Genomic DNA, 21,494 nt, shown 5'->3' with positions numbered 1-21,494 from the left:
GAGAGACGAGGCTGGAATAGTGGCAGTGCCAGACGAGCTCTAGCGAAGCCGAGAGAGGCCGGCAGTAGCGTCCAGCCGAGCGGCAGTGCTCGAGCAGTTTTCTCGTCGTTCGACTTCCTGACCTCGACGACGACGTTCACCGACGACGAAGCGTTCCTACAGTAGACGCAGGCATATTACCTCGATTTAACCCACCCACCCGCACCTTTTCTTTACCATCCACATATGATCATACCAATTCATACAGTGATTACATTACAATGCATCATATACCAGTCCATGTAAGCTCATATGTGATGTGAACCTGTTGGAACTGCAAATCGCGGTACAAGTGGGGTATGCGCCTCGCCTTGCACCGCGTCCGAATCCCGACTAACCAGGATTCTCACCCAACCAGTTAGCAGTTCCTTCAGCTCGCACTCACGAGAGACGAGGCTGGACGGGGCAGACCGAATTGCCTCCTTCTATATCAGGCAGGGAGGACAGTCGGCAACGCAGTTGCTGCATCCTCCCGCCGCCAAAAGCCGCCATCCTCTGACCTCTTCCGCTATGGTCTTTGGATAAGTTTTGGCAGACATCTTGCTATACGCGTTACTGTAGGCTGTTCCTTTTGTGATCAAGACGCTTCCAAAGGCGTTGCCCGTACTCAAATCCCCAGCAAATGTCGGGCGAATCTCGCATGGGAAAGGACTATCATTATGAGTCCATCATTCTGTCCTGGTGCTGTGATCGTACTTTATGCTTGCCTTGACGCTGATAAGTATGCTGTGGTTCGAGGGAAATATGTCGTTAGTCTAAAAAAATTGCACGGAACGTTGACGTGAACATTCGTCCGTGGTACAGTGATGGTACGTCTGTAGCCGGATCCTCAGGGCGCCCTCGTGCTTGTTGATAGGTAAGATACGCACACACCTCTATCCGGTCTCTTCCCCATGCCGGTGGCATGTATGGCCGCTACTATAGCGCCATGGGAAGTCGACATCCTCTAACTCAAGCCGTTATTGAGCGCTTCAGAAGGCGCAAGTGGTCAGTGCTACTTTCCGGACCATCGATACAGAAGGTCCTGAAAATTTACTACGAATACGTTCTACCCTCTTTTGCATTACAGGCACATCATTCAACGTCAGTCCGGTATGTGCCCCGTGATACGCTCTCCATAAGATGAACGACATACGCTGCTGCAACGGGGTCGGCAGACCTTTTCGTCATCAACATGCGACATTGTGGTCTCCTGTGGCAGTCCCAATGGTAATGTAAGGTTCAAGTTGCCTGACGCTAACTTTGTGCAATTAATGAGATGCCGGCTTCATTTATCTGGGTATCGTATGGGAACATAAGTTAACGTTTAGGTACCCGCCTGTCTTCCAGAATACTTACTTAGACTCAAATAAGTATCCTGCTGCACAGACCCGGCAGGTGGATATAACGAGCGGCGGTGCGACCATAGCATGCTTTGATCTACAGTACAACAAGGTAATTAGAAGTAGGAGCTAGATTGGTTGTCGTGTTTCTCCTGCCAGTGAAGGAGTTCATAGAATTTTTTAACAGTGATTGCGGGAAGAACCGGATATCATACATTCAGTAAATTCAAAGCTCACTACATCTTACAAATCATGAGTTCAATGGTTCTTAACAGCGTATCGGAAGCCATTTGCACACTGTGCATGTACCTGTCATTACCCCTTCAATGGAACTAACCTGATGTCCCACCTGGTGACGGGTTGAAGATACGCTCATTGCAAACGTGTGCAATGCTGTGCAATTTCGCCGATATATTTATGCTGCAGGCTCCGAGTTCTTCAGGGCAACGCACAACTCCTCCATGACCTTGGTTGTAGGAGCCCACTTCAAGTTTTGGCTGCAGCGCACCTCAGAGATGGATTATCTGTATAGCTGGCTGGTGGCAATCCGGAGATTGGTCGCTCCAACGAGCCTGAGGGGGCTATCATGGATACTCAGAGTCTTCCATTACTTACTTCATCTTATGAAGGGCTTCGCCCGCAGGTATACTTGGTTGAAGAAGTCGCAATCCAGTGGAAGCGGGGACCAGTGCGACCTCAGTCCTTCTAGACCTGATGATATGAGGCTCATACACAGCCCTCCGAAAACAAGCTACGTTTGCCCTAGCAATGTACCAATTATCATCGCGCCTACAGACTCATCAAGCCTACCTACATCTGGATACGCCACTAAAAACGCCAGTGGAACATCGCTCGAATTTAGAAACAGACATGAGAGTGCCGAGGATGTCCGAGATCCTGCGGGTAGCTCTCAATTCTTGTCGCCGTATGGATATGCTACTCGAAACTCCTCCTTCATTTCCCAGGACTCTAGGCAACCCGATGGAAATAGTAATTCGCCTCCACACCTAGGGCTGACTCTGCGGCCTCAAAGTCCGTCGTCCCTGGGAAACATGGGTCTGGGTTCACGGTCGAGTTTACGGCTTGTAGCCAGCGGGTCAGATCATCAACCCCCCGGCGGTTCATGCCTTGAAGTCAGTACAACGACGACTTTCCCCGCCAGCAATATAGATTACCTGTCATCCGCGCGTCTGTCGAGGACCACACTTGGCTCAGTGCATGTGGCTAGCCCGGGAGGCGCAGGTCCAATCCGTATTGATCTAAAGCCTACCACCGCTAAAAAGATTAGTGGTGCCAGATATGATCGGGGGATAGTTATGTACGTCAATCGACACTTCTGGCTGCACGCTCCTTTACCTGATACTCCACAGCGAGAAAAGGGAGGAGGATGGGAAAGATAATCCCAAGATCCCAGCGTTGAAACGCGAATTCGATTTGTGAGTCTGTTAACTTGTCTAAGTGAAGCACTTGACAAAACTTAACAAGTACGTAGTGATAGCCCCGTCCCAGAAGGCTGGGAGGCATGTCTACATCCCGAGGGCGCGTTATATTTTTACCAGAGGAATAAAGTCAGTACCAACCCGGATAGATATCATGCTTTCTGAAATCAAGCTCAGCGTATACTTACGGATGCGAATCTCTGCGATCCTGCGGAAGCGCGCGCTCTGTTCGCAGGCATAGGATATCTTGAAGATGCTTTGGAAGAAAATCATATCGTCATGCCTGACGATTGCGAGATCGCCCTGGAACTAAATACGGTGGATGATGCCAAAGAGACTCTCGTCAGGGAATGTGGATATTACTTTGTTGACGGTCTGTCACGGGCACTCTTTTGGTTTGATACCTACGACGTAGAAGAGTTGCTTGAAGAGGTGCAGGGAAAAACCAACCTACGGCACCTTAGTACGTCTAATCCTTTGTCCGTCCTTGCTGAAGTATTCAATCAAGAGAATCTTCAGAGCATGAGCTAGAAAGCCATTACTGGTATGTTTCTGGTCCCTTTGGTAAGTTGGGTTTCGGTCGACGTCGCCGCCCTTGATTTACACACCATAGATAGTACGGTTACCTTACCACTCCTGATGTTAGGTCGCACTGTGAACTGTTTCCCAACCATCGTGAAGTTCCGGAACAGCTGATTCATGAGGTTCAAGGAATCCTACTACATGCGAGTATAGGTCAGCATATCATGTGCTCATGTTTTCCCTTGGCCTAACATAGCACAGATTCACTCACGTCGGCTTCGTCTCTTTCACCATGGTTCACCGAGGTTACGCAAAAGATGTTGAATATGATATCCGGGACAAAGGGTAGGGCAGAACTCTGTTTATCCTAGTCGCGCCCCTGAGCCTCAACTTCAGATATCGGGAATGAAAATGGATACTCAGCTTGTGTCATTGGTGTGTTCCGCATTGTAGATGTATACAAGAAAGCTCAATCTAGTTCAGGCAGACTCATGAGTGTGTTCGGTCAGTAGGTGTGATACCATCGCTTTGTCCGTCTAATTTATAGTTCGGTAGTCCATCAACGGTTCATTCATTATCATGGTCTACCTGGTGCTCGTCTGTCCCGAATCCAAACTATATACGGGGACACAAAGAAGGGCGACTCACTGCTCATAAAGCTCGTATCTCCGCTGTTCTTCAACGCTCCTAGGTTCCATCTCAGAACACTGGACGACATCTGGGTGGACAAAGTGATCAATTATCAATCCTGGGATTACTTAATGGGAAAATTACAAGATGAATGGGAGCACATTTCCATCATAGTGGGTTCGAGTATATGGCTAGACCCACCGCACATCTAACTGTCATGCAGGCTACTGTTATGCTCACGGTGAACATTGGGTTTCTGGCAATCCAGAGCGTGGACCGGTCGGAAGATATCCGTTCGGCTGCTCAACTCACGAGTTACCTCTCTGCCATCCTTAGCGTCTCGAGCATTGTCATTGGGCTTGCCCTTTCAAGACACCATAGGACATTGAAGCGCGACGACGCCGACATCGCCGTGAGTAACTCGCACGGTGCTAAGACGTTCGCCCCATTTACATGTGCTTAGCAATACTATCTATGGAGCAAGTACCACCCGGAGTTGGGGTTGGAAGTATTGGCTATAATGTACGGCCTGCCCCATGCTTTGCTGATGTGGTCGTAAGTTGACTCCGGCACTTGCGGTCCATGACGCACCATCACTGACCTAACACGGACTTCAGGATATGCGCGTTCTTCGTCGCCTTGACATGTCAATACTTCCAACTGAACCCCGACATTGAGGCCACGAGCCTAGCGGGCAGAATCCCGGTGGCCCTGACGTGGCTAATTGCCCTGTCACTCGTCGTTTGGATCCTGCACTGCGACTGGCAAGGGAAGGACGACTCCTTGAGTGGGAAAGTCTTCTGCTTCCTCAAATCCATGTGGTCACAGGTGTCCAGTGGCACATTGACCATGGGTCAGTCGGTAGGGCGAGTATTGCGCGCGCCTCTTCACGCAATCAGAACGGCGCCCGCTGACTCGCAGGACGTACCAAACGAATTGAGTGAAGCGTGAACAATGAGAGTGGGTGCGGTCTTGGATAGATGACAACACAGGAACTTGACATGCGATTGCCGGCGCCATTCATGGGCATGGGAGAGGCAAGGGGGTACGTGGAAAGTTTTGAAAGGTCTGCTGCGTAGATGCTTGAGATATGCTCGGCCGTTGTTAATGGGATCCTGTATTGTAACCGGGGAAATCGGTACGGGAGTAACCACCCTCAGCCTAGAACACGGGAAGCATAATCGCCTCTCGGAGCGGTTTAGCATCCCCCCGCCATAGGTGAAGTGTAAGCCCCCCGATGCACGAACCTCAATGGGACTACATACAAGGATGCTTATACGGGGTTCGAGCTTCATGACATTCTACCTTCAACATGTTCCAAACACGTACAAGATCCTGAAATCGAGTCGAGCGTGCCACCATGTAGACGAGGCACGGCACGACACCGAACCGCAGCCGCTCAGAAAATGGTCGGTTCGGTCGGGGAGCAGCTCCGTTTCCGAATCCAATGAATTAAGATGCTTACAACACATGGAATAAATCACACGACGCACACCAGACGGGAAGAAAGACTCAAAGGGAACGAAGCACCAGACAATACGAGAAAGCAGCCCTACTGCGTTTTGTCCTGCATCACTCGTTCGACAAGCTCTGTCACCCAGGATTCGAATCGCTCCTGGTCCATAGTGCCGTTCTCGTCGAAGAAGGCGTTGTAGCTGCGCTGGTCGCTCGCCTTGCCCCTGCCAAGAAGTGACTTTCCGCCACTTGCAGAACGGACGTACGTTGCGGATAGAAAGTATGCGGGTGGATTCGATGGACTTGAGGGGACAGTGTTGGACGACATGGTTATCCGTTCGGTGACGATCTAAGTGTGCAGGGTGAGCGAAGATGTCCGTTGACAAGGCGCGGTGAAGTGCATTACCCGCTTGTCAAACGTCTTCCGCTTTCCGACAAAGACTATGTCCTTCTCCACGAAGTATGCGTATAAGGTCTGTGCGATCGCCAAGACGACGTACCTACGGGAAGATAAGCGGACAAGAAACCGAATGCGACAAAGTAACGCTCACACAATCATACCCGCCCACACGACCGGTTTTGACGTCTCAAATTCCACCTTCCAGCCATAGTACGCCGTTCCTGCTGCTACCAGCACACTCGCCCATCCCAGTGCTAGCCGTACGTCCGTATGTGTATGTATTTGCTTGAACAGTTCCGGTCGAGATAAAAACTGCACGGCAGGGAATATGCAGTCAATAAATATACCTCACACCGCGCTATATCCCTGAGTCGGCATGTACCTTCTCAGCAGCGGAAGGACAAGAGCACGTACGCGCTTCAGAATGTCATCGCAAGCATTCTTCAGGTCGACCAAGTTCGTGTTATTGACCTTGACCAGGTCGCGCTCCTCGGCTGGAATCACAACGTTTACGAGTCGCGTGGCAGGTTTCGAGTCGTTCACGTCGCTCGCCGTGCCGTCCGCTGCGCCACCATTTTCGCTCTTCCTGATCCTGGCCATTTCAGATAACCCTTAATTCCGCGAGACACGTTGTGGACAAAGGCAGAAAGGCAAGCGCAAGATTTAGGGCATCGACGCTCGCGCTCTCCAGGCCACACCGACGTGTTCTACATGATCGTGAGAACTGACTTCCATTCGTGGCTTTACCGAAAGAGCTCCAGGATTCGCTCGACGATTGCAGGAGAAGGCCGCTGGGCCTATGCAACTGGAGATTTTGATTCACAGTATATACCGAACTCTCCGGTGAATGGCACATAAGCCAAGAATGGAGGATGCGCTGAATTGGACGCGTCGAACGCGTCGTACGATCCGTCGCCGTCGCCGTGAGCTTAAAGCAAGCTGAGGTCGTACGATGCCGCTTTCCCGGCGCCGTCAATCATACAAGCCATATAAAAGCCAGCCCGGCCAGCACACGAGTTCTTCAGACGGTTGACGGTCTTCTGGCACGCTTAAAATGGCAGTATCGTCGAAAGCGAAGGCCAGGCTGCACAAGGGGTCGGAGCAGAAGCGGAATCAGCTCATGAAATGGGTTCTGCGGTTCGCCGCTCTCTTCGCCTTCATCGCGACGTGTAGCTGGCTCGATACCATTAAGGTAAGTCTGAGAACGGTTCGTGCGTTACGGGGCCCGCGTAACCTCTGCTTTATCATCCCAGGGCCGGTGGTATGTCTTCGACCCCACCAGCCTCCACCAGTTAGCGCAAGAGGCGGTAGCGGTCAGCGGCGACGACATGCGGGGGATGATCGACCATATCGTTAAGAACCTGACAGCGACCTACCCGGACTCCCGAATCAAGCTGAACACCGACTCATCCGAATGGATGTTCAACAACGCGGGAGGTGCCATGGGCGCCATGTACATCATCCATTCCAGCATCACCGAGTACCTCATCATTTTTGGCACGCCATTAGGCACGGAGGGGCACACCGGCATCCATACAGCCGATGACTATTTCAACATCCTTTACGGCGAGCAGTGGGCGTTCCTCCCCGGTTCCCTCGAGAAGGAGGTGTACCCTCCAGGCTCGGTGCATTTCCTTCCAAGAGGGACTGTCAAGCAGTATAAGATGCACGAGGGGTGCTTTGCCCTCGAATACGCCCGAGGTATATATCTCCTCCCTTTCCACGTTCGCTGAGGTACTGAAACTGTCTTAGGGTGGATTCCCCTCATGCTGCCGTTCGGGTTCATGGACACGCTGACATCCACTTTGGACTTCCCTACGTTCTATCGTACAGCCAGGATCACCGCGCGAGAGATGTTGGGCAATCTACTAATAGGCAAGATATAAAAGTAGCTGTGACTACGATATACCGTAATGTTATTTTATGCCTTCTGGAGCTGTACACGGGGTTACTATCGTTGAGAAGGTATTGATTTTTGAATCCGCTCTTCGGACCCAAGCCAGCCTTGAGCACCAAAGCGACAGCTAATCCTATCAGGCGTAAAACGGTCAATAATACGTGACATTAGCTATGTACATAGCAGGATCGCTCACTAGCGTAGTTCCCTCTCGCGCGGACGGGCTCAACCTCAGGTACGCATACGCACCGTATGTATACTCAGAAGGCAATGCCTCCTCATGAAAGGCGGAATATTGGGGTGGGGGGCTGCTGCATGTGAATGCACAGCACTTCTGCACTTCTGCGGGAGATTGCCTGGATATCACGCCTGGATATTTCGCAGAGGCCCGGGAAAAACTGTGTGGCATCATCCTGGAGAGCCACGAGTAGCTCATAGTAGACAACAGTCATAGTATGTCCTAACAGGCCTAGGAGGTTTAAGTTTCGAATTATGGAGAAGACTAAAAGTAGTAGAGGTATAGGTCAGACGCGTCGGTGAACGCGCGTGCGCATAGACCACGGGTTTCGAGAAGGGTCGGTGAACCTGCGCAGGATTGAATGACGCAGAATATATCGATGATGCATGCAGACCTTGGCAATTCCGTGCATGAGTTTTGGATGTAAGGGATGCCTGATCCGCACAGCATGCGGTAACACCTAATAAACAAGATCCACAAGGACCTTCCTCTCGACAGAACCCCACTCCGAGAGCTCATCACCTAACCGAAAGACAGAAGGTAGTTCCACCCAAACCTCTTTGATTTTCCGAGAGGCAGCGAGCCGGATGTTCCCCATACAGAAGTCGCAGAGATTCGGGAACAACTCGGCCTTTACCTCGGGGTCGTAGCGCTCCAGCATACGAAGGAATCGGAGTGTCCCGTCTAGTTGGTACGCCTGACACGCCCGCGCCCCGGCAACCCTAGCGGCTTGACACTGCTCGGGATTGCGGAAGTTGTGACAGGAGCCCCGTGGAGCCGCGTCCACAATCATGTTCTGTATGTCGAGAAAGCCCAGCTTCTCACAACCAGACATGAGACGCCTGAAGTCTGCCTGGTCCAGTGTATCCCATCTTGCGGTGCGTTCTCCCCTAAAGAGAGGATCCTCGTCGAGCGTCTCGTCAGAGTAAGGATGCCCACCAGTGTGCCCGGGTTTCAGGATAGTTTCAGCCCGAACGGTCGTCCAATCGAGTTCAGGGTCGATCGTCGACAAGTCGTAGAATGCAGCCGGGAGAATGGACGGGATATTGAACTCTTTTGCGAAACGTATGGCAGTGGCTGGGTCCGGGACCATGCTATCGTAGCATTCGTCTAGGTCGAGAGAGCAGTGGTTAGCCCAGAGAGTGCACAACGCTTGTCTCTTCTCGTCCAGCTTGCACCAAGCTTCCAAGTTCGTCGGATATTGATGCTCGAGCCCACGGATGATAAATTCCCGGATGGGCTCAACGAAGTACTTCGTGGCCATGTCCAAGAGTCCTCTCCAATATGGGGACAATACGTCAACACCCTCAGCCGATATCTTCCTGTCTAGCCTGAAGCGCAACATTAAATGAGACCGGGTAACATCATGATGATTCTGAGAGCCGCGCACTTACGTAGGAGTATATAGGCAGGTTAGGAAAGACTTCACGTCTCGTGCGTCGTCAGGGAGAGTGACCATTGGTACACCGTCATGCATATCCATGTCTGCCGGCGTTGGCACCCCAAACATGTCGCGGAAAATATCCGAGTACATGCACAGTATGCTTTTATGCACTTTGAAGTGCGCCATTTGCCCGGTCTCGCTGAACTGTGCGCGAAGGACAATGTTTCCATCTTCGTAATACAGTTGAGTACCAACATCAAAAGGATTGTTGCCAGACATGATCGACGTATGAAGGAAGGGTATCCTTGTCGATAATGATGCGGTCGATTTTGTCGTGGGCTGCGGCGGCGAGCCAAAATCGCGTCTAGTCACGTCGCTTGTCACGCTTCATTACAGCCCACTTTTCGAAAATCATTTACAGTCGGACCACGTCGGAGAAGTAATTTCAAGTCCCCGAGAGACAGAGATCAGACCATCTGGACTTCTCTACCTTCTTCCGACGTCCCTGGTACCCACTCCGACTATACGTGGTTTTCTGAATTGATGGTCTATCGATCTGCAAACGGCTGTAATTAATCGCGTCGATACGCGTACTACCGCTCTCTCTGGCACATGAAGTTGTCTTACAGCCGTTTGCAGATCGTTAGGCCATCACTTCAGAAAGTCACATATAGTCGGAGTGTATCGGACATGGTGCCAGGGACGTCCCAGGAATTAAAAGAAGTCCATGGTCTGATATTGGGGCCTCGGGGACTTGAATTCCCCTCTCCGACATGGTCCGACTGTAAATGATTTTCAAGAAATGGACCCATCAAACTGCAAACGGCTGTATCGTCAATGGTCTAGTAATCTGTCGAAGATACTCTCCCACGGCTGGCGTCAAGGGCAGTATTGTGGCTTCGAGTCACCTTAGGCAGGGCCGATTTGATGACATCATAACTTGTATAGCCCATAAATGTGAGGGACTTAAAGGACTAGATAGACCACATCTGGCCGATGTATCCCTATACAGTCCCTAAATAGCTGGCTGCCCGAATTGCGTGGTATCTGCACTATATGGAGAGGCTCCGGCGATGGCGCTGGAACGCTGGCACGGGGCTGCTAATAGATGCTGATATATATATTTATATACACATTTACATGGATTTCCGGCCGTAGGGATGTCTCAACATCAGCCTAAGTTGGGGATGTCAAACAGATTTCGTGCTGATGTCTCGCCGATGCCGCCGCCGGGCGCCCATCCGAGTCGGACGGACAGCGTGATCTTGATGCACTTGATGGCGGTCCCACGCCTGCCTCTTTTGGTAGGCATCCCATTGTGGATGCCAATCCTGATGGCTGCACGAAGCCATCGTCTGCATTGCGCCTGCTCTGCCCTGTATATTGTATATATGTACTACTTATACTCATCTATGTATCACTACTCCCCCAAAGCTGTTTGACCGGTAATTAATTGTGCTAGAGGAGAATATAGGTGCATCAGGACAAAGCTGGTGAGTAGTAAAGGCTACCCGCCTGCAAGGAACCCCCTGCCATGTGTCTGCTTAACATCGCAGAACCGGGGATGGCCTGAGGCATCCGCTAGCGCGATTCAACATCCGTCTGTCCAAAAATGCTGGATTTCATACGGTGGCTGAACCAGTATTGATGGTCACTTCACACATTTAGAATGCAATAGGTCACGAATTGCTGTCAAAAAGGCTGTATAAGACCACTTCATAAGTATTAAACCCAGCTACACAGAAGCGACCAGTTCTTCCTGTGAAACCGCGCCAGGACACACTCGATCCCCGACTCCCACGGTAGTTGGGAGGAGGGTTCTGTCGGGAAGAAATGGTCGCTCCACCATACAACTCGCTCTCGCCGTGAGAACCTCATGTAAGCAACGTCCCGACCGGACCGACGCCACTTTCGTTTCGACTTGAAGACAACTGCCCACACACACCTGACGTGAAAGGTCAAAGTGATGCAGTGCATTCGATAAAAGGATGCATTGATACAAGTGAGGCTGACAAATGTGACTAGTATCTCTGAGCGGGAACTGGGAGGAAGCCCCTTTAAGTACTGATGTAGATATAAGACAGGACTTTATCGATACTGCCAGTGTGTATGTGTCCGTACGCGTCAAGACTGGCATTCCGCAACTTGACCAGACACTAGTACTGGAATACTTGATGGTTTCTGACTGGAGTCGGGGATTGGCGCTTGCGCCGCTACGATATACTATGTAATGTACAGTATGCAGCTACGAGTCTTGTGCATAGTGAGTGTACAATCACGCCCACCGGTTGCGGCACTTCATCGCCGCGGGAAATGAGCATCGGCGCGGCTTGGGAGTATTGGGGGGTCTTTTAAATAGATTTCCCCCTTGCCACAGATGTCCTCTGAGACCGAACCGCGGCTCTATAACATCAATGAATTGGTGCTTATTGCTATTCGTTCTCTGATTGGCCAGAGAGCCCCTCTCGGCTGTCTCCGAAGATGGGTGTGATGCATCTGCTGCGTATATGTATACCGCCACATTAATTGCGACGCTGGAGATCAAACCGTCTCCAGTACTATCACTTGTTTCCTCTACACTAGGGCAAAAACTGGGGGATACATGCATTTGCCCGTGATATGCCCATCCGTGTAATGATGTGTGATACCCAGCTAATTGATATTTATCATATTATGACGGAATAACAGCTATCCCCACCCTGTAAATGATCACATACCCTGAGCTGTGGTGGGTAAAACATGGTAGTCATTCATGCAGAATTGTTGCAGGGAGAATTGCCTCTTCTGATACGTCTCCAAGCCATCTCGAGATGGTCTGCAAGAGCCTCTGGCGATGAACTGCAGAGGTTATTGAATTCTCACGCATTTGAATACATCTAAATTTGGATTAAAGGGAGAAGCATCGGGCAGATGAAGCCTACCTAGTCCTTTAAGTCCTTCACATTAATGGGCTATCTAAGTTATTATGTCATCAAATCGCTCCTGCCTAAGGTGCTTCGAGTGCCGTCCCATCAGAATCCGGTAATAACTGACACAGCCCTCGACAGATGATCATCGCTCGATGGCCAACTACTCAACGCGATGGGTCGTCTGAATGGTATGGCTGTACTTAAACGTGGGTAACATAGGGCCGTAAGACACACAGCCTCAGATGAAGGCTGTTCTCGCACCTTCGTCTGCACCCTCGGAATGTCAGAAATCCAGCGAGGGAATAGGTTGAACAGCCATGCATTCCCTCGAATGAAAGGTCTTTACTGTGACACATTGGATGAAATTGAGCTATTCTCGCACATCCCCTTCGCTACAATGAGCGTCAGCGTCAGCGGAATCTCGCAGTCGGTGCTAGGCACCCTATGGACCAATCTATCAGACAGTATGTCTGCAATCGTCTCACTCACTTTCTGTGCTGATCATTCTGGATCTACCGTAGTCCTCAGTCCAGTGCCTGTGAATCTAGTGTTAAAATACACAGACGACAAGCTGTTAACCAACCTCGGGCCAGGCAGGTGTGAAAGGTGAGCCTCCTTATGATATATGATACTTCCTTGACATAAAGCTGACGGTCTCATTCCCTCGCAGTGGCACAGGTATCAGCTTGGCTCCCGTTAGGAAGCCAGTACCCAGCGGACACAAACCTCGTCCGAAATGAGGTTGTCCGTTGCCTCGTGGACGCTAGTTGCCCAAGAGCGAACGCCGTTCTCCAACGTCGTGAACTTCCTGTCAGGAGGATCGGCTGGTTGAACAGTCCCAAGAACTCAGAATAGAATCAAGCAGTGCAAGGAATCACCCGAGACTGGCGTTCGCGACCGAGATGACAAGTATAGATGAACGAGTCGCATCGTTGGCACCGCCGCTCTACCCGTTATAAGTCGCATGTCAATGTTTCACCTTGAGTATTTACAACCGTATCGATTGAGAAGCAAATCGTTGGGTGTATATCCTCCCATAAGCAGCTGCCCTAGATCCGACTGTCATCTCCACGGAATGGGCACCTAGAGGAGAGATAAGCGCCACAAATCCATGTCTTACAGAGACCAATCACCAGACAGAACCGAGGTTAACACACTCCTTTCTGAAGCACACCATTCACCTTAACCCAGGCCGCGTTGCATCCGGATGGAAGTGCACCCGGGCTAATCTGCGATCAGCCAGCGGTGACTCGGACATCTCGGACAATCTGCTCCCTTCGCAAAGAGTGCAGGCGTGCAAGCAAGTCATCGAGGCTATGCTTCCTGAAGGCTTCGGAGATATATAGTGAGAGTCCTGCATGAGATAGAATTCCTCAAGTGGCCTGCCCTGCCTCTAGTATGGACATCGCTCGCTTCAGCGAGTTTGGCCCATCAAACACGCTATGCAGTCGTCTAACAGACGGTACGCCTACATCCTCCCGTTGCGTCTAATCTACTTACCGATCCCTGCTACTTACCGATACCTGCCCTCGATATGACAGCTCTCAGTCTTTGCCCAGCGAGCATAGAGCTGGCATACCCGTCAGACGTTAACGGTGGACTGATGGGCAGCGCACGCCGGGGTGAACGGTAAGCAATCTCTTCGCACCTGATACTGCCTCGCAGGGGCCACTCATCCTTGTCAGCCTCGAGTCAGGCACTGGAATTTCTCTGGCTCCCGTCAGGAAGCCGATCTATGATGGACTGAAACCCAAGCCTCATCATCGTAGATGAGAGCGCTCGGTGGCAGTCAAACGTTATCTCTTGGAGTGGAGCCGACACCATGAGATCATTTGGGTGAATCCCTGGAAGGGCGACTCCAAGTGAGCGCGTTGGAACGATGGCCGTACGGAAGTGACATTGGTTCTGAATAAGAGGCTGTCAATGGACGCATTGTAATACCTGTTGTATCAGAAGCTTGTGTATGACTGCGAAGAATAATGCTACACATCAAATACTTCAGTAATTCGAGGGTATAGAAGAGATGAAACTAATAATCGCTACATGTTTGTCGGCAGGGACTCCCTGAATAAGCACTGACCAGCAATATTAGGAGGAGGGTGCAGGAGGAAGGAGCCTCATCCTGCTGTAGGGTCTCTCGCACGGAGACGGTCTGCAGACCTTCTTGCCAATAGACGTTCGTGAGCCTGTCAGGAGGGAGAACCACGAAAGCAGCGCCACGAGGGCGGGCGGCGCCATGAAGCATTCCATGACCTTTGCCAGAGCTAGCGTGCAAAAAGAGAAGCCCACGAGGACTAATCATAATCAGCTAGAAGACCGAAATCAGTTAGACTGTCCAAGTACGAAGGATAAAGATTTACCTCCTCCGCCCTCATCGCCTCCCCCACCGCCGAGGTCGTCCATATCATCGCCTTCACCATTATCGAAGTAGTTCTCGGCGTAATCGTTGTCGTACTCCTCATCGACGTCGTAGTCCTCGTCTGGGGCGGCTGAGCCGGCGTCCGACCGGTCCTCGTCAGTCTTGTCCTGATGAAGAGTTGAGCTTCTCCATCGGAACAGTAGGAGAAAGAGAAAGAGGGAGTAAGACAGCCAGCGCACCTCGTCGCCGTCTTCATCTGCCATCTCGTCCAGATTAAGCTTTTTAGCGGATGTCTTCTTGGTCACTTTCCAAGGAACGTCAGGTGAGAGAGAGAGAGAGAGAGAGAGAGGCGTGCAGATGATGCTTACTTTTCTTCTTGCGTTTGGGGTTGAAGTAGTCGTCGAATATCTCCTGTGGGAAGAACGGCTGGTGCAGGTCTTTACGCTTCAGTGTCGGCTGTGAGGCGGGAGAGGGACGATACTTGTCTGAGTACCGGGGGAGCTCTAGTTATGGAGGTGTAACAGTGAGTCCGTTGAAGACAATATGAAGGGTGATTAGTGGCTGGACGTACCTGTAGACTTGGTCGGCTCGACGATACAATATGCTGACTTCCGGAGACGCTCTGCGAAACCAGTCTGGAGTTTACAGATCTGTATCTCCTCCTCCGTAAAGTCTGAGAGCACGGGCATAGGATCCATGGGCTGTTCCAGGTATAATCTTAATCAGTTTCTATTTGATTGCTGTTATGTATCAGGGAGACATACAGGGTACAAGCCAGTAGCCTCCCTCGAGAGGGACTGGATATCCGCAAATGTGAGGCCCATGGGCGGTGCATTACCAGGACCAAACATGTTCTTCCCTCCTCGTCCCCCACCACGTCCCCCTCGCCCTCCGCCGCGTCCTCCTCGAGACATTACAGATGCAAGATCGACTTGACTCTTGAGAGCAGCGGGCAGAACACGCTTATAGGGGGTTTCCGCATATGGCTACGGGAGAAAGCGCGCACGAAATTGCAGCTCCGCCCCAACGTCGCGCTCGCCTGGCCGACGTCCCCTGCAACTGCCAGTGCCACCGCCGCCGTCGACTTTGAAACTGCAACACGCTCGCCTGCCATGGACAAATCACTCGACGACGTAAGCGGCGTATTCTACTACCAGGACAGTCAGGTGCTCATTGTCGGTTTTCCTCCAGATCATCGCCTCAAGACCGCGCGGAATCCGTCGCGGTTCGTCTCGCCGTGGAGGTCCTGGCGGGCGCGCTCAAATCCTAGGCAATGGACCCGTCAGCCCTAGCGCTCGTGCCCGCTACGCCGGTGCTGTACCCGTAGCAGGTGCCCCTCCCGCGGACAAGATTATCGTGTCGAACTTGCCGCTGGACGTCAACGAGGCGCAAATCAAGGTTGGCATTGCCTCTCATTCTCCTCATACCAATTCCTTATCTCGAGCAATGCGCCGCAGGAACTGTTCCACCAAACTGTCGGCCCGTGCCGCGAGGTGACGCTGCACTACGACGCGGCGGGGCGCTCGAAAGGCGTCGCCGCTGTGCACTTCACGAGAAAGGGAGACGCGACCAAGGCGTACCAACAGTACAATAACCGGCTTATCGACGGAAGTTAGTATCGGCTGCTTTCTACTTCTATTCGTGACTCGTTCTTCGCCTTGCGCATCTTGCTCGCCGTGACGAACATCCAACGGCACCTTGTTGCTGCTTCTGCTCGCTCTTTGCCGCGGTCGATATGGCCGTCGGTGAACGCTCGAAGAAAGCAGAGGATAATTAGGGGGCAGGAGTTTCAGGAAGAGGGAGCGGCTATGGATGAAGGTTGTATAAAGGGCCGGAGACGGCGACCCTAACTCCTTTTAGCCTCTCACGAAAAGCGTCATATGGCCATCCTGTGCGGGCAAGAAAGACGCAGCAAGTATGGACTTGGTAACGATTCGGATTCGTTGCGGCGCGCGCTTATTCTGTTCCCCTTCCTCTCCGCTGCCCTACCCTCGAACATGCGACTGATGCTTCTGCTCTCTCTCTTCTCTTGGGTCTCCACGCACTTCCTACCGCACTCCTGACGACACTCCGATACTACATCATATCTCGCCACACCACCTTACCCTCTTTGCTCGCCCGATCCGACCTCGAACCCGAATAACTACAAACATGGATAGAACGTCCCATGCGCATTGAAATTGTCGTGGACCCGGCCAAGCCGGTCCCTGCTACCCTTGCATCGCGGGTTGCACCCGCAGGTGTAGTTGATAGCGTCCCTCGGTGCGTCATCATGCACACTGTCCATTGGTTCCATTCTTAACAGTAATGGAACACGTAGTGGCGGCGGCCGAGGACGAGGACGAGGAAGGGGGAGAGGTGGACGCAGGAACGAGAGGCCGGTGAAAAGTGCGGCGGATCTGGACGCGGAGATGGAGGTACGTCTCTATGCTCTTCCGCCTCGATGGAACCGGGAACTCATTTTTGTAACAGGACTATACATCGACCGCCGCTGCCGAAACCGCTGCTGCTGCACCGGCTGCTTCTTAATTCTCTAGTCCTGCCGTCTGCTGTTGTACATTACCCTTTACCTGCGGACAATATGCCCTTCTGCCTTTTTTGATCCGTGCTTTGTTTCAGTTCCAGTCTGTGAATGTGTAAAGCACATTTATCCCGTCTCCGGGTCTCATTGAGTTGCATATATGTCCTACGATGCAAGCCCGAGTGCTCGCCCTAATTATTGACAGTGTCCGTCATAGCCACAGCGCGTCTCGAGCTTGAATGCAAACTGCCATGCCCGCGACTCTTCTATTGTTTCATAGTGCCTTGTCTGCTTTCCTCTACTTTGCAACGTGAACACACACCGTCTCCTGCCTAACTGCGAGCTATAGTATGGCCCTGCAGACGGACACGCCGCCGCTGTTGTATGCTGAAGATCCAGAGTGGGCGGATGTCGTCCCCGTTCCGCAGTATGAGAACGTGAACCCTCTGGCGCCGATATTTTATACTGCTGAATGTGAGTAGTTTCGCCTTCAATCCGGAACTCTAGTATGTTTGGAACTGCGAGGCGAGCTTGCGATCTAAGCTGGCATTGTGCTGCAACAGCCGACCATGATCCCCAGCTACCTGACGCTGTTTTACGCCAACGCTAACCTGAACTCGCTCTACCCTAGACAAGGATGCGACGGACTACTTCCGCGCGGTCGTCAAGGCTGGCGAGATGAGCCCACGCGTGCTCGCGCTGACCGAGAAGATAATCAAGATGAACCCCGCGCACTACACCGCATGGTACTTCCCCCCCCCCTCCTGCCCCATCTAAACTAATGGTCCCCCCAGGCAGTACCGCTACAAGACCCTCCTCGCCACGGGCGCGAGCTTCGAGGACGAGCTGCGCCTCATGGACGTCTTCTGCATCAAGTTCCTCAAGACGTACCAAGTCTGGCACCACCGCCGCCTGCTGGTCACGCACCTCGTCCCCGCGCCGCCCTCCTCCCCGCTCCACCTCGTGCAGCTCCAGGAGGAGCTCGACTTCATCGCGCGCTGCCTGAACGTCGACACGAAGAACTACCACACGTGGAGCTACCGCCAGTGGCTGCTCGCGTACTTCAACGCGGACGCGCTCTGGCGCGGGGAGACGAAGTGGGTGGAGCGGATGCTCGCGGAGGACGTGCGGAACAACTCGGCGTGGCATCATCGGTTCTTCGTCGTGTTCGGCTCGGGCGTGCGCGCGGACGAGGAGGATAGGGAGGGCGTCGTGCGGCGCGAGGTCGCGTGAGTGCTGTGTGCTGATTTCCGCCCGTCCTCTCAGGGGCTTTTCTGGATCTGACGAGCGTGTGCAGGTACACGAAACAGAAGCTCTCCCTCGCGCCGAACAACGCCTCCGCGTGGAACTACCTCCGCGGCGTGCTAGACCACAACCGCGTCCCGTACTCCTCCCTCACCTCCTTCGTCCAGCCGTACACCGTCCCCCGCGCCGAGGACGCAGAGGCGGAGGACGTCCTGGACCTCGAGGACCCGCTGCCGAGCAAGGGCGCGGAGCTGCCGTGCGTGGGCGCGATCGAGTTCCTCGCGGATGTGTACGAGCAGGAAGGGAGTGGGGAGGGCGTGCGGAAGGCTACGGAGGTGAGTCCTTGACACCGGTCATGAGTATGCGTTTGCGTTTGCTGATGGCGCTCGTAGCTATGGAAGAGCCTGGCGAACGAGTACGATACGATCCGGAAAAAGTGCGTTTTCATCCCAACATTCAGACTTTCTAGACCCTCATTGACGCTTTCGGATCGCGTAGGTACTGGGAGTATCGGATCAGGGAAGCGTTGGCTGGGCAGACATCTTGAGTTGTGTAGGCGGCGGAATCTTGAAAGGCAGTCTTAAGGCAGCATGTATTTGTATCTCTTATCATATATCTTTGTTGCAATTCATCGTGAAAGTTGACGCGACTTAAGACCGTAGCGACGAAAAAGCACATCGCTGTTACAGTATTTCTGCGGCCGTATATTCCTACACACATTAATACCTTCTTTCCTCCTTTTCTCCCATACGTACCCTCACTGCGGCCGATCCGTCAACGGGACATACTACCCACGCGGATCAACTTGAATCAGCCTCCCCTCAGCACCCACCACACACAAAGCACTCACCATAACATCAATCAACTCCGTCTCCGTCACCGCGCCCGTCTCATCCTTATCCACCTGCACGATCTTCTGCTCGCTCGTGCCCACGGGTATGAACATCCGCCCGGGCGCCTTCAGCTGCTCCACCAGCTTCTTGGGCATGCTGGGCGCGGCGGCGCCGACGTGGATCGCGTCGTACGGGCCTGCCATCATCCCCCACATCAGCCTCCCTCCCTCGCGTCCAAAACAGGACAACGACCACCCACCTTCGCGCGCGTACCCCTCCCTTCCGTCCCCCGCCACAACCTCGATGCGCGCCTCGTCCAACGCGCGCCCCAGCCCGTCCCGCCTCAGATTCTCTGTCGACCGCTCGACGAGCTCCGGGACGTGCTCGATGCCCACCACCTTCCCCTGCCCCTGCGATCCGGGCGCGTCAACGAGGTGGAAGAGCACCGCGCACAGATACCCCGAGCCGGAGCCGACGTCGAGCACGCGCGCGCCGGGCCTGAGGAACGGCAGCAGAGTCTCCGCCGCGTGTGCGTGCTAGGCGGGGGGCGGGGCGTGGGTGGTGGGTGAGCAGGGGGGTTGTCGGTGTTACCTTCGCTTGCAGAACACGGTTGAGGGAATCACACACACCATATGCGGCGCCGAAATAGTCGCCCCATACCCAATCCTCCTTCAACCCCAATCCCAATCCCACCCGCTCAGCCATCCCATCCCCCCCCACATCAATACCAAACAACAACACTCACTGCGGAGAGTCCATATACGCATCACCCTTGTCGAGCACATAATTGGCTCGGTCAACTTTAGTCATCGCCTTCCCAGTGTCCCGAGTACTCGTCAGTTCGCCAGCACTGTCTGATCTGAGACTAGCCACCGACAGCTGCCACTCTCTCAGAGTTGAACACGCCGTTTCGCAGCATGTTCGATATGAGCTCTGCGTTGGTCGATCCCGACGATCTCCATGCCATCCTTGCTGTAGAGTGGAATGCGCTAAACAAAAGTCGGCGTAAACGAATGCTGGGCAGTTAGGTGAATAACACAAGAGGGGTGCAAGATATGGATCGGGAACACCGACCAGTGTTAGGACAAGGGTGATATGTGTGTTCGGGGTCCTAGTCCACGCTCTTTGCTCGGTTTCCTCTGAATCCTTGTGCCACCGTTGATATGTGTCCCATATCCCCCTAATAAATCATGAGGACGTGTAGTACTGTAATACGGATTTTGTGATGTACCTTGCAATTGAGGTCTATCCTCAACTGAATATCTGCGAGTATAGGCTTTCTGAGATAAACTCGTGCCTGCTCCTGGGTCACGTGCATGTACGCGTCCCTAATTTACAGCCACCGGGATAGCGCCGCTCACCGTGTATTGCGAGCATTGAGCAAGACGAACCCTTCTCGGCTCTGATACGGGCTGTTCAAATTCTACTATGCTGAATGAGGACTACGAACTGGAATCCGCCATATTTAATCTGGATCCAGGAAGTTGTACTGGCGGGACATGGGCCGAAACTGATATTTCCGAGCCATCTCATTTGGATGGCTCTCAGCCAGGTAACTTCTTGCAGCCCTCCCCATTTACTCTGGAGCAAGACTCCTTTGGACATCAAACTTGCTTATTTCATGTGTCTGAGCAGGCGAGGCAAGCAGACCCATCCCTAAGTCCTCTCGGTGGCCCAAGTACTCCCCGGCGCAGAGAAAATGTTCCGAACACTTCTGCACAATTGCCTATCCCTAGCTGGGATGATACGAGTGCTGACTGGTCTTCTCTCCCTTCGCATCATCAGTTTCCAACACATATACCTGCCCATGTCACAGAAGGTTCATTCCAACAGCCGCTTAGCCCTACCCCGACTCTAGTCGACAGCTTTGTTCAATCCTACACTCAAGAGTCTGAGCTCCCAGGTCAGCTGGCCTCAATATATGCACCCCAATTCCTGCCTGATCCTGAAAACTACCATTGGAGACTATTTGACAAAAAGTGGGAAGTCTGCTGCACCCGTTGCAACAAATGGGTCCGGACTGGAGCTACGACTCGAAGCACCACCTGGCTTACAACCCATCAGCGTGGTAGGAAATGTAAAGCTCTTGACCAGACAGCCGAGATTGCCCGAGCGCGTGAGAGGCGGGAAACATGCTTTCCGCAACACCCAGGGTCCAGCACTTCTCTCGGTCGCAGTACAGCCTCTCGATCTCCTCTGCCCTTTGTCTTTATGGATAACATCACTCCATGGACTGTCGAGAATGCAACACCAGCCTGGTTAAACAGGTACATTCTCATCTTTTGCCAATCAGCCATTACG

At 52.7% G+C, this 21,494-nt stretch overlaps 9 protein-coding genes across 9 annotated transcripts; 5 read left to right on the top strand and 4 right to left on the bottom strand.

The window, feature by feature from the left end:
* Window positions 1-2,413: 2,413 nt before the first annotated feature.
* GLOTRDRAFT_132447 (uncharacterized protein) lies at window positions 2,414-4,903 on the top strand (the record flags this gene model as incomplete). Its single annotated transcript, XM_007871298.1, has 9 exons — window positions 2,414-2,679; window positions 2,732-2,797; window positions 2,854-2,929; window positions 2,978-3,263; window positions 3,806-3,826; window positions 3,878-4,125; window positions 4,176-4,364; window positions 4,416-4,507; window positions 4,570-4,903. The coding sequence occupies 9 exons, from the start codon at window positions 2,414-2,416 to the stop codon at window positions 4,901-4,903; spliced, it is 1,578 nt and encodes a 525-aa protein (XP_007869489.1).
* Window positions 4,904-5,361: 458 nt separating this feature from the next.
* On the bottom strand, window positions 5,362-6,480 carry GLOTRDRAFT_65184 (uncharacterized protein). Its single transcript, XM_007871297.1, has 4 exons — window positions 6,222-6,480; window positions 5,959-6,119; window positions 5,814-5,907; window positions 5,362-5,756 (listed from the first exon to the last, which is right to left on the bottom strand). The coding sequence occupies exons 1-4, from the start codon at window positions 6,405-6,407 to the stop codon at window positions 5,505-5,507; spliced, it is 693 nt and encodes a 230-aa protein (XP_007869488.1). The 5' UTR covers window positions 6,408-6,480; the 3' UTR covers window positions 5,362-5,504.
* A 292-nt stretch (window positions 6,481-6,772) lies between these two features.
* GLOTRDRAFT_80595 (ERG2 and sigma1 receptor-like protein) lies at window positions 6,773-7,857 on the top strand. Its single transcript, XM_007871296.1, has 3 exons — window positions 6,773-6,999; window positions 7,061-7,508; window positions 7,560-7,857. The coding sequence occupies exons 1-3, from the start codon at window positions 6,862-6,864 to the stop codon at window positions 7,691-7,693; spliced, it is 720 nt and encodes a 239-aa protein (XP_007869487.1). The 5' UTR covers window positions 6,773-6,861; the 3' UTR covers window positions 7,694-7,857.
* A 322-nt stretch (window positions 7,858-8,179) lies between these two features.
* GLOTRDRAFT_117710 (uncharacterized protein) lies at window positions 8,180-9,555 on the bottom strand. The gene is made up of 2 exons (XM_007871295.1): window positions 9,337-9,555; window positions 8,180-9,273 (listed from the first exon to the last, which is right to left on the bottom strand). The coding sequence occupies exons 1-2, from the start codon at window positions 9,510-9,512 to the stop codon at window positions 8,403-8,405; spliced, it is 1,047 nt and encodes a 348-aa protein (XP_007869486.1). The 5' UTR covers window positions 9,513-9,555; the 3' UTR covers window positions 8,180-8,402.
* A 3,052-nt stretch (window positions 9,556-12,607) lies between these two features.
* On the top strand, window positions 12,608-13,172 carry GLOTRDRAFT_140683 (uncharacterized protein). Its single transcript, XM_007871294.1, has 3 exons — window positions 12,608-12,699; window positions 12,757-12,841; window positions 12,906-13,172. Exons 1-3 carry the CDS (start codon window positions 12,633-12,635, stop codon window positions 12,973-12,975), a joined length of 222 nt encoding a protein of 73 aa, XP_007869485.1. The 5' UTR covers window positions 12,608-12,632; the 3' UTR covers window positions 12,976-13,172.
* A 668-nt stretch (window positions 13,173-13,840) lies between these two features.
* Window positions 13,841-15,531, bottom strand: GLOTRDRAFT_101269 (uncharacterized protein). Its single transcript, XM_007871293.1, has 6 exons — window positions 15,359-15,531; window positions 15,166-15,295; window positions 14,963-15,097; window positions 14,834-14,898; window positions 14,596-14,761; window positions 13,841-14,543 (listed from the first exon to the last, which is right to left on the bottom strand). Exons 1-6 carry the CDS (start codon window positions 15,443-15,445, stop codon window positions 14,530-14,532), a joined length of 597 nt encoding a protein of 198 aa, XP_007869484.1. The 5' UTR covers window positions 15,446-15,531; the 3' UTR covers window positions 13,841-14,529.
* A 101-nt stretch (window positions 15,532-15,632) lies between these two features.
* Window positions 15,633-17,307, top strand: GLOTRDRAFT_112251 (RNA-binding domain-containing protein). Its single transcript, XM_007871292.1, has 6 exons — window positions 15,633-15,727; window positions 15,786-15,992; window positions 16,052-16,205; window positions 16,754-16,856; window positions 16,915-17,011; window positions 17,067-17,307. Exons 1-6 carry the CDS (start codon window positions 15,707-15,709, stop codon window positions 17,121-17,123), a joined length of 639 nt encoding a protein of 212 aa, XP_007869483.1. The 5' UTR covers window positions 15,633-15,706; the 3' UTR covers window positions 17,124-17,307.
* A 158-nt stretch (window positions 17,308-17,465) lies between these two features.
* On the top strand, window positions 17,466-19,329 carry GLOTRDRAFT_80586 (protein prenylyltransferase; the record flags this gene model as incomplete). Its single annotated transcript, XM_007871291.1, has 7 exons — window positions 17,466-17,589; window positions 17,747-17,861; window positions 17,910-18,344; window positions 18,413-18,695; window positions 18,753-18,796; window positions 18,859-19,147; window positions 19,211-19,329. The coding sequence occupies 6 exons, from the start codon at window positions 17,466-17,468 to the stop codon at window positions 18,905-18,907; spliced, it is 1,050 nt and encodes a 349-aa protein (XP_007869482.1). The 3' UTR covers window positions 18,908-19,147; window positions 19,211-19,329.
* Window positions 19,118-20,237, bottom strand: GLOTRDRAFT_80583 (protein-L-isoaspartate D-aspartate O-methyltransferase; the record flags this gene model as incomplete). Its single annotated transcript, XM_007871290.1, has 6 exons — window positions 20,071-20,237; window positions 19,939-20,006; window positions 19,823-19,862; window positions 19,453-19,729; window positions 19,211-19,389; window positions 19,118-19,147 (listed from the first exon to the last, which is right to left on the bottom strand). The coding sequence occupies exons 1-6, from the start codon at window positions 20,158-20,160 to the stop codon at window positions 19,118-19,120; spliced, it is 684 nt and encodes a 227-aa protein (XP_007869481.1). The 5' UTR covers window positions 20,161-20,237.
* Between the last annotated feature and the right edge of the window lie 1,257 nt (window positions 20,238-21,494).

The sequence above is a fragment of the Gloeophyllum trabeum genome (assembly GCF_000344685.1).
Source record: "Gloeophyllum trabeum ATCC 11539 unplaced genomic scaffold GLOTRscaffold_00013, whole genome shotgun sequence".
Lineage (NCBI taxonomy): Eukaryota > Fungi > Basidiomycota > Agaricomycetes > Gloeophyllales > Gloeophyllaceae > Gloeophyllum > Gloeophyllum trabeum.
The sequence above is the reverse complement of the archived record's forward strand: the minus strand, read 5'-3'. Positions and strand labels throughout refer to the sequence as shown.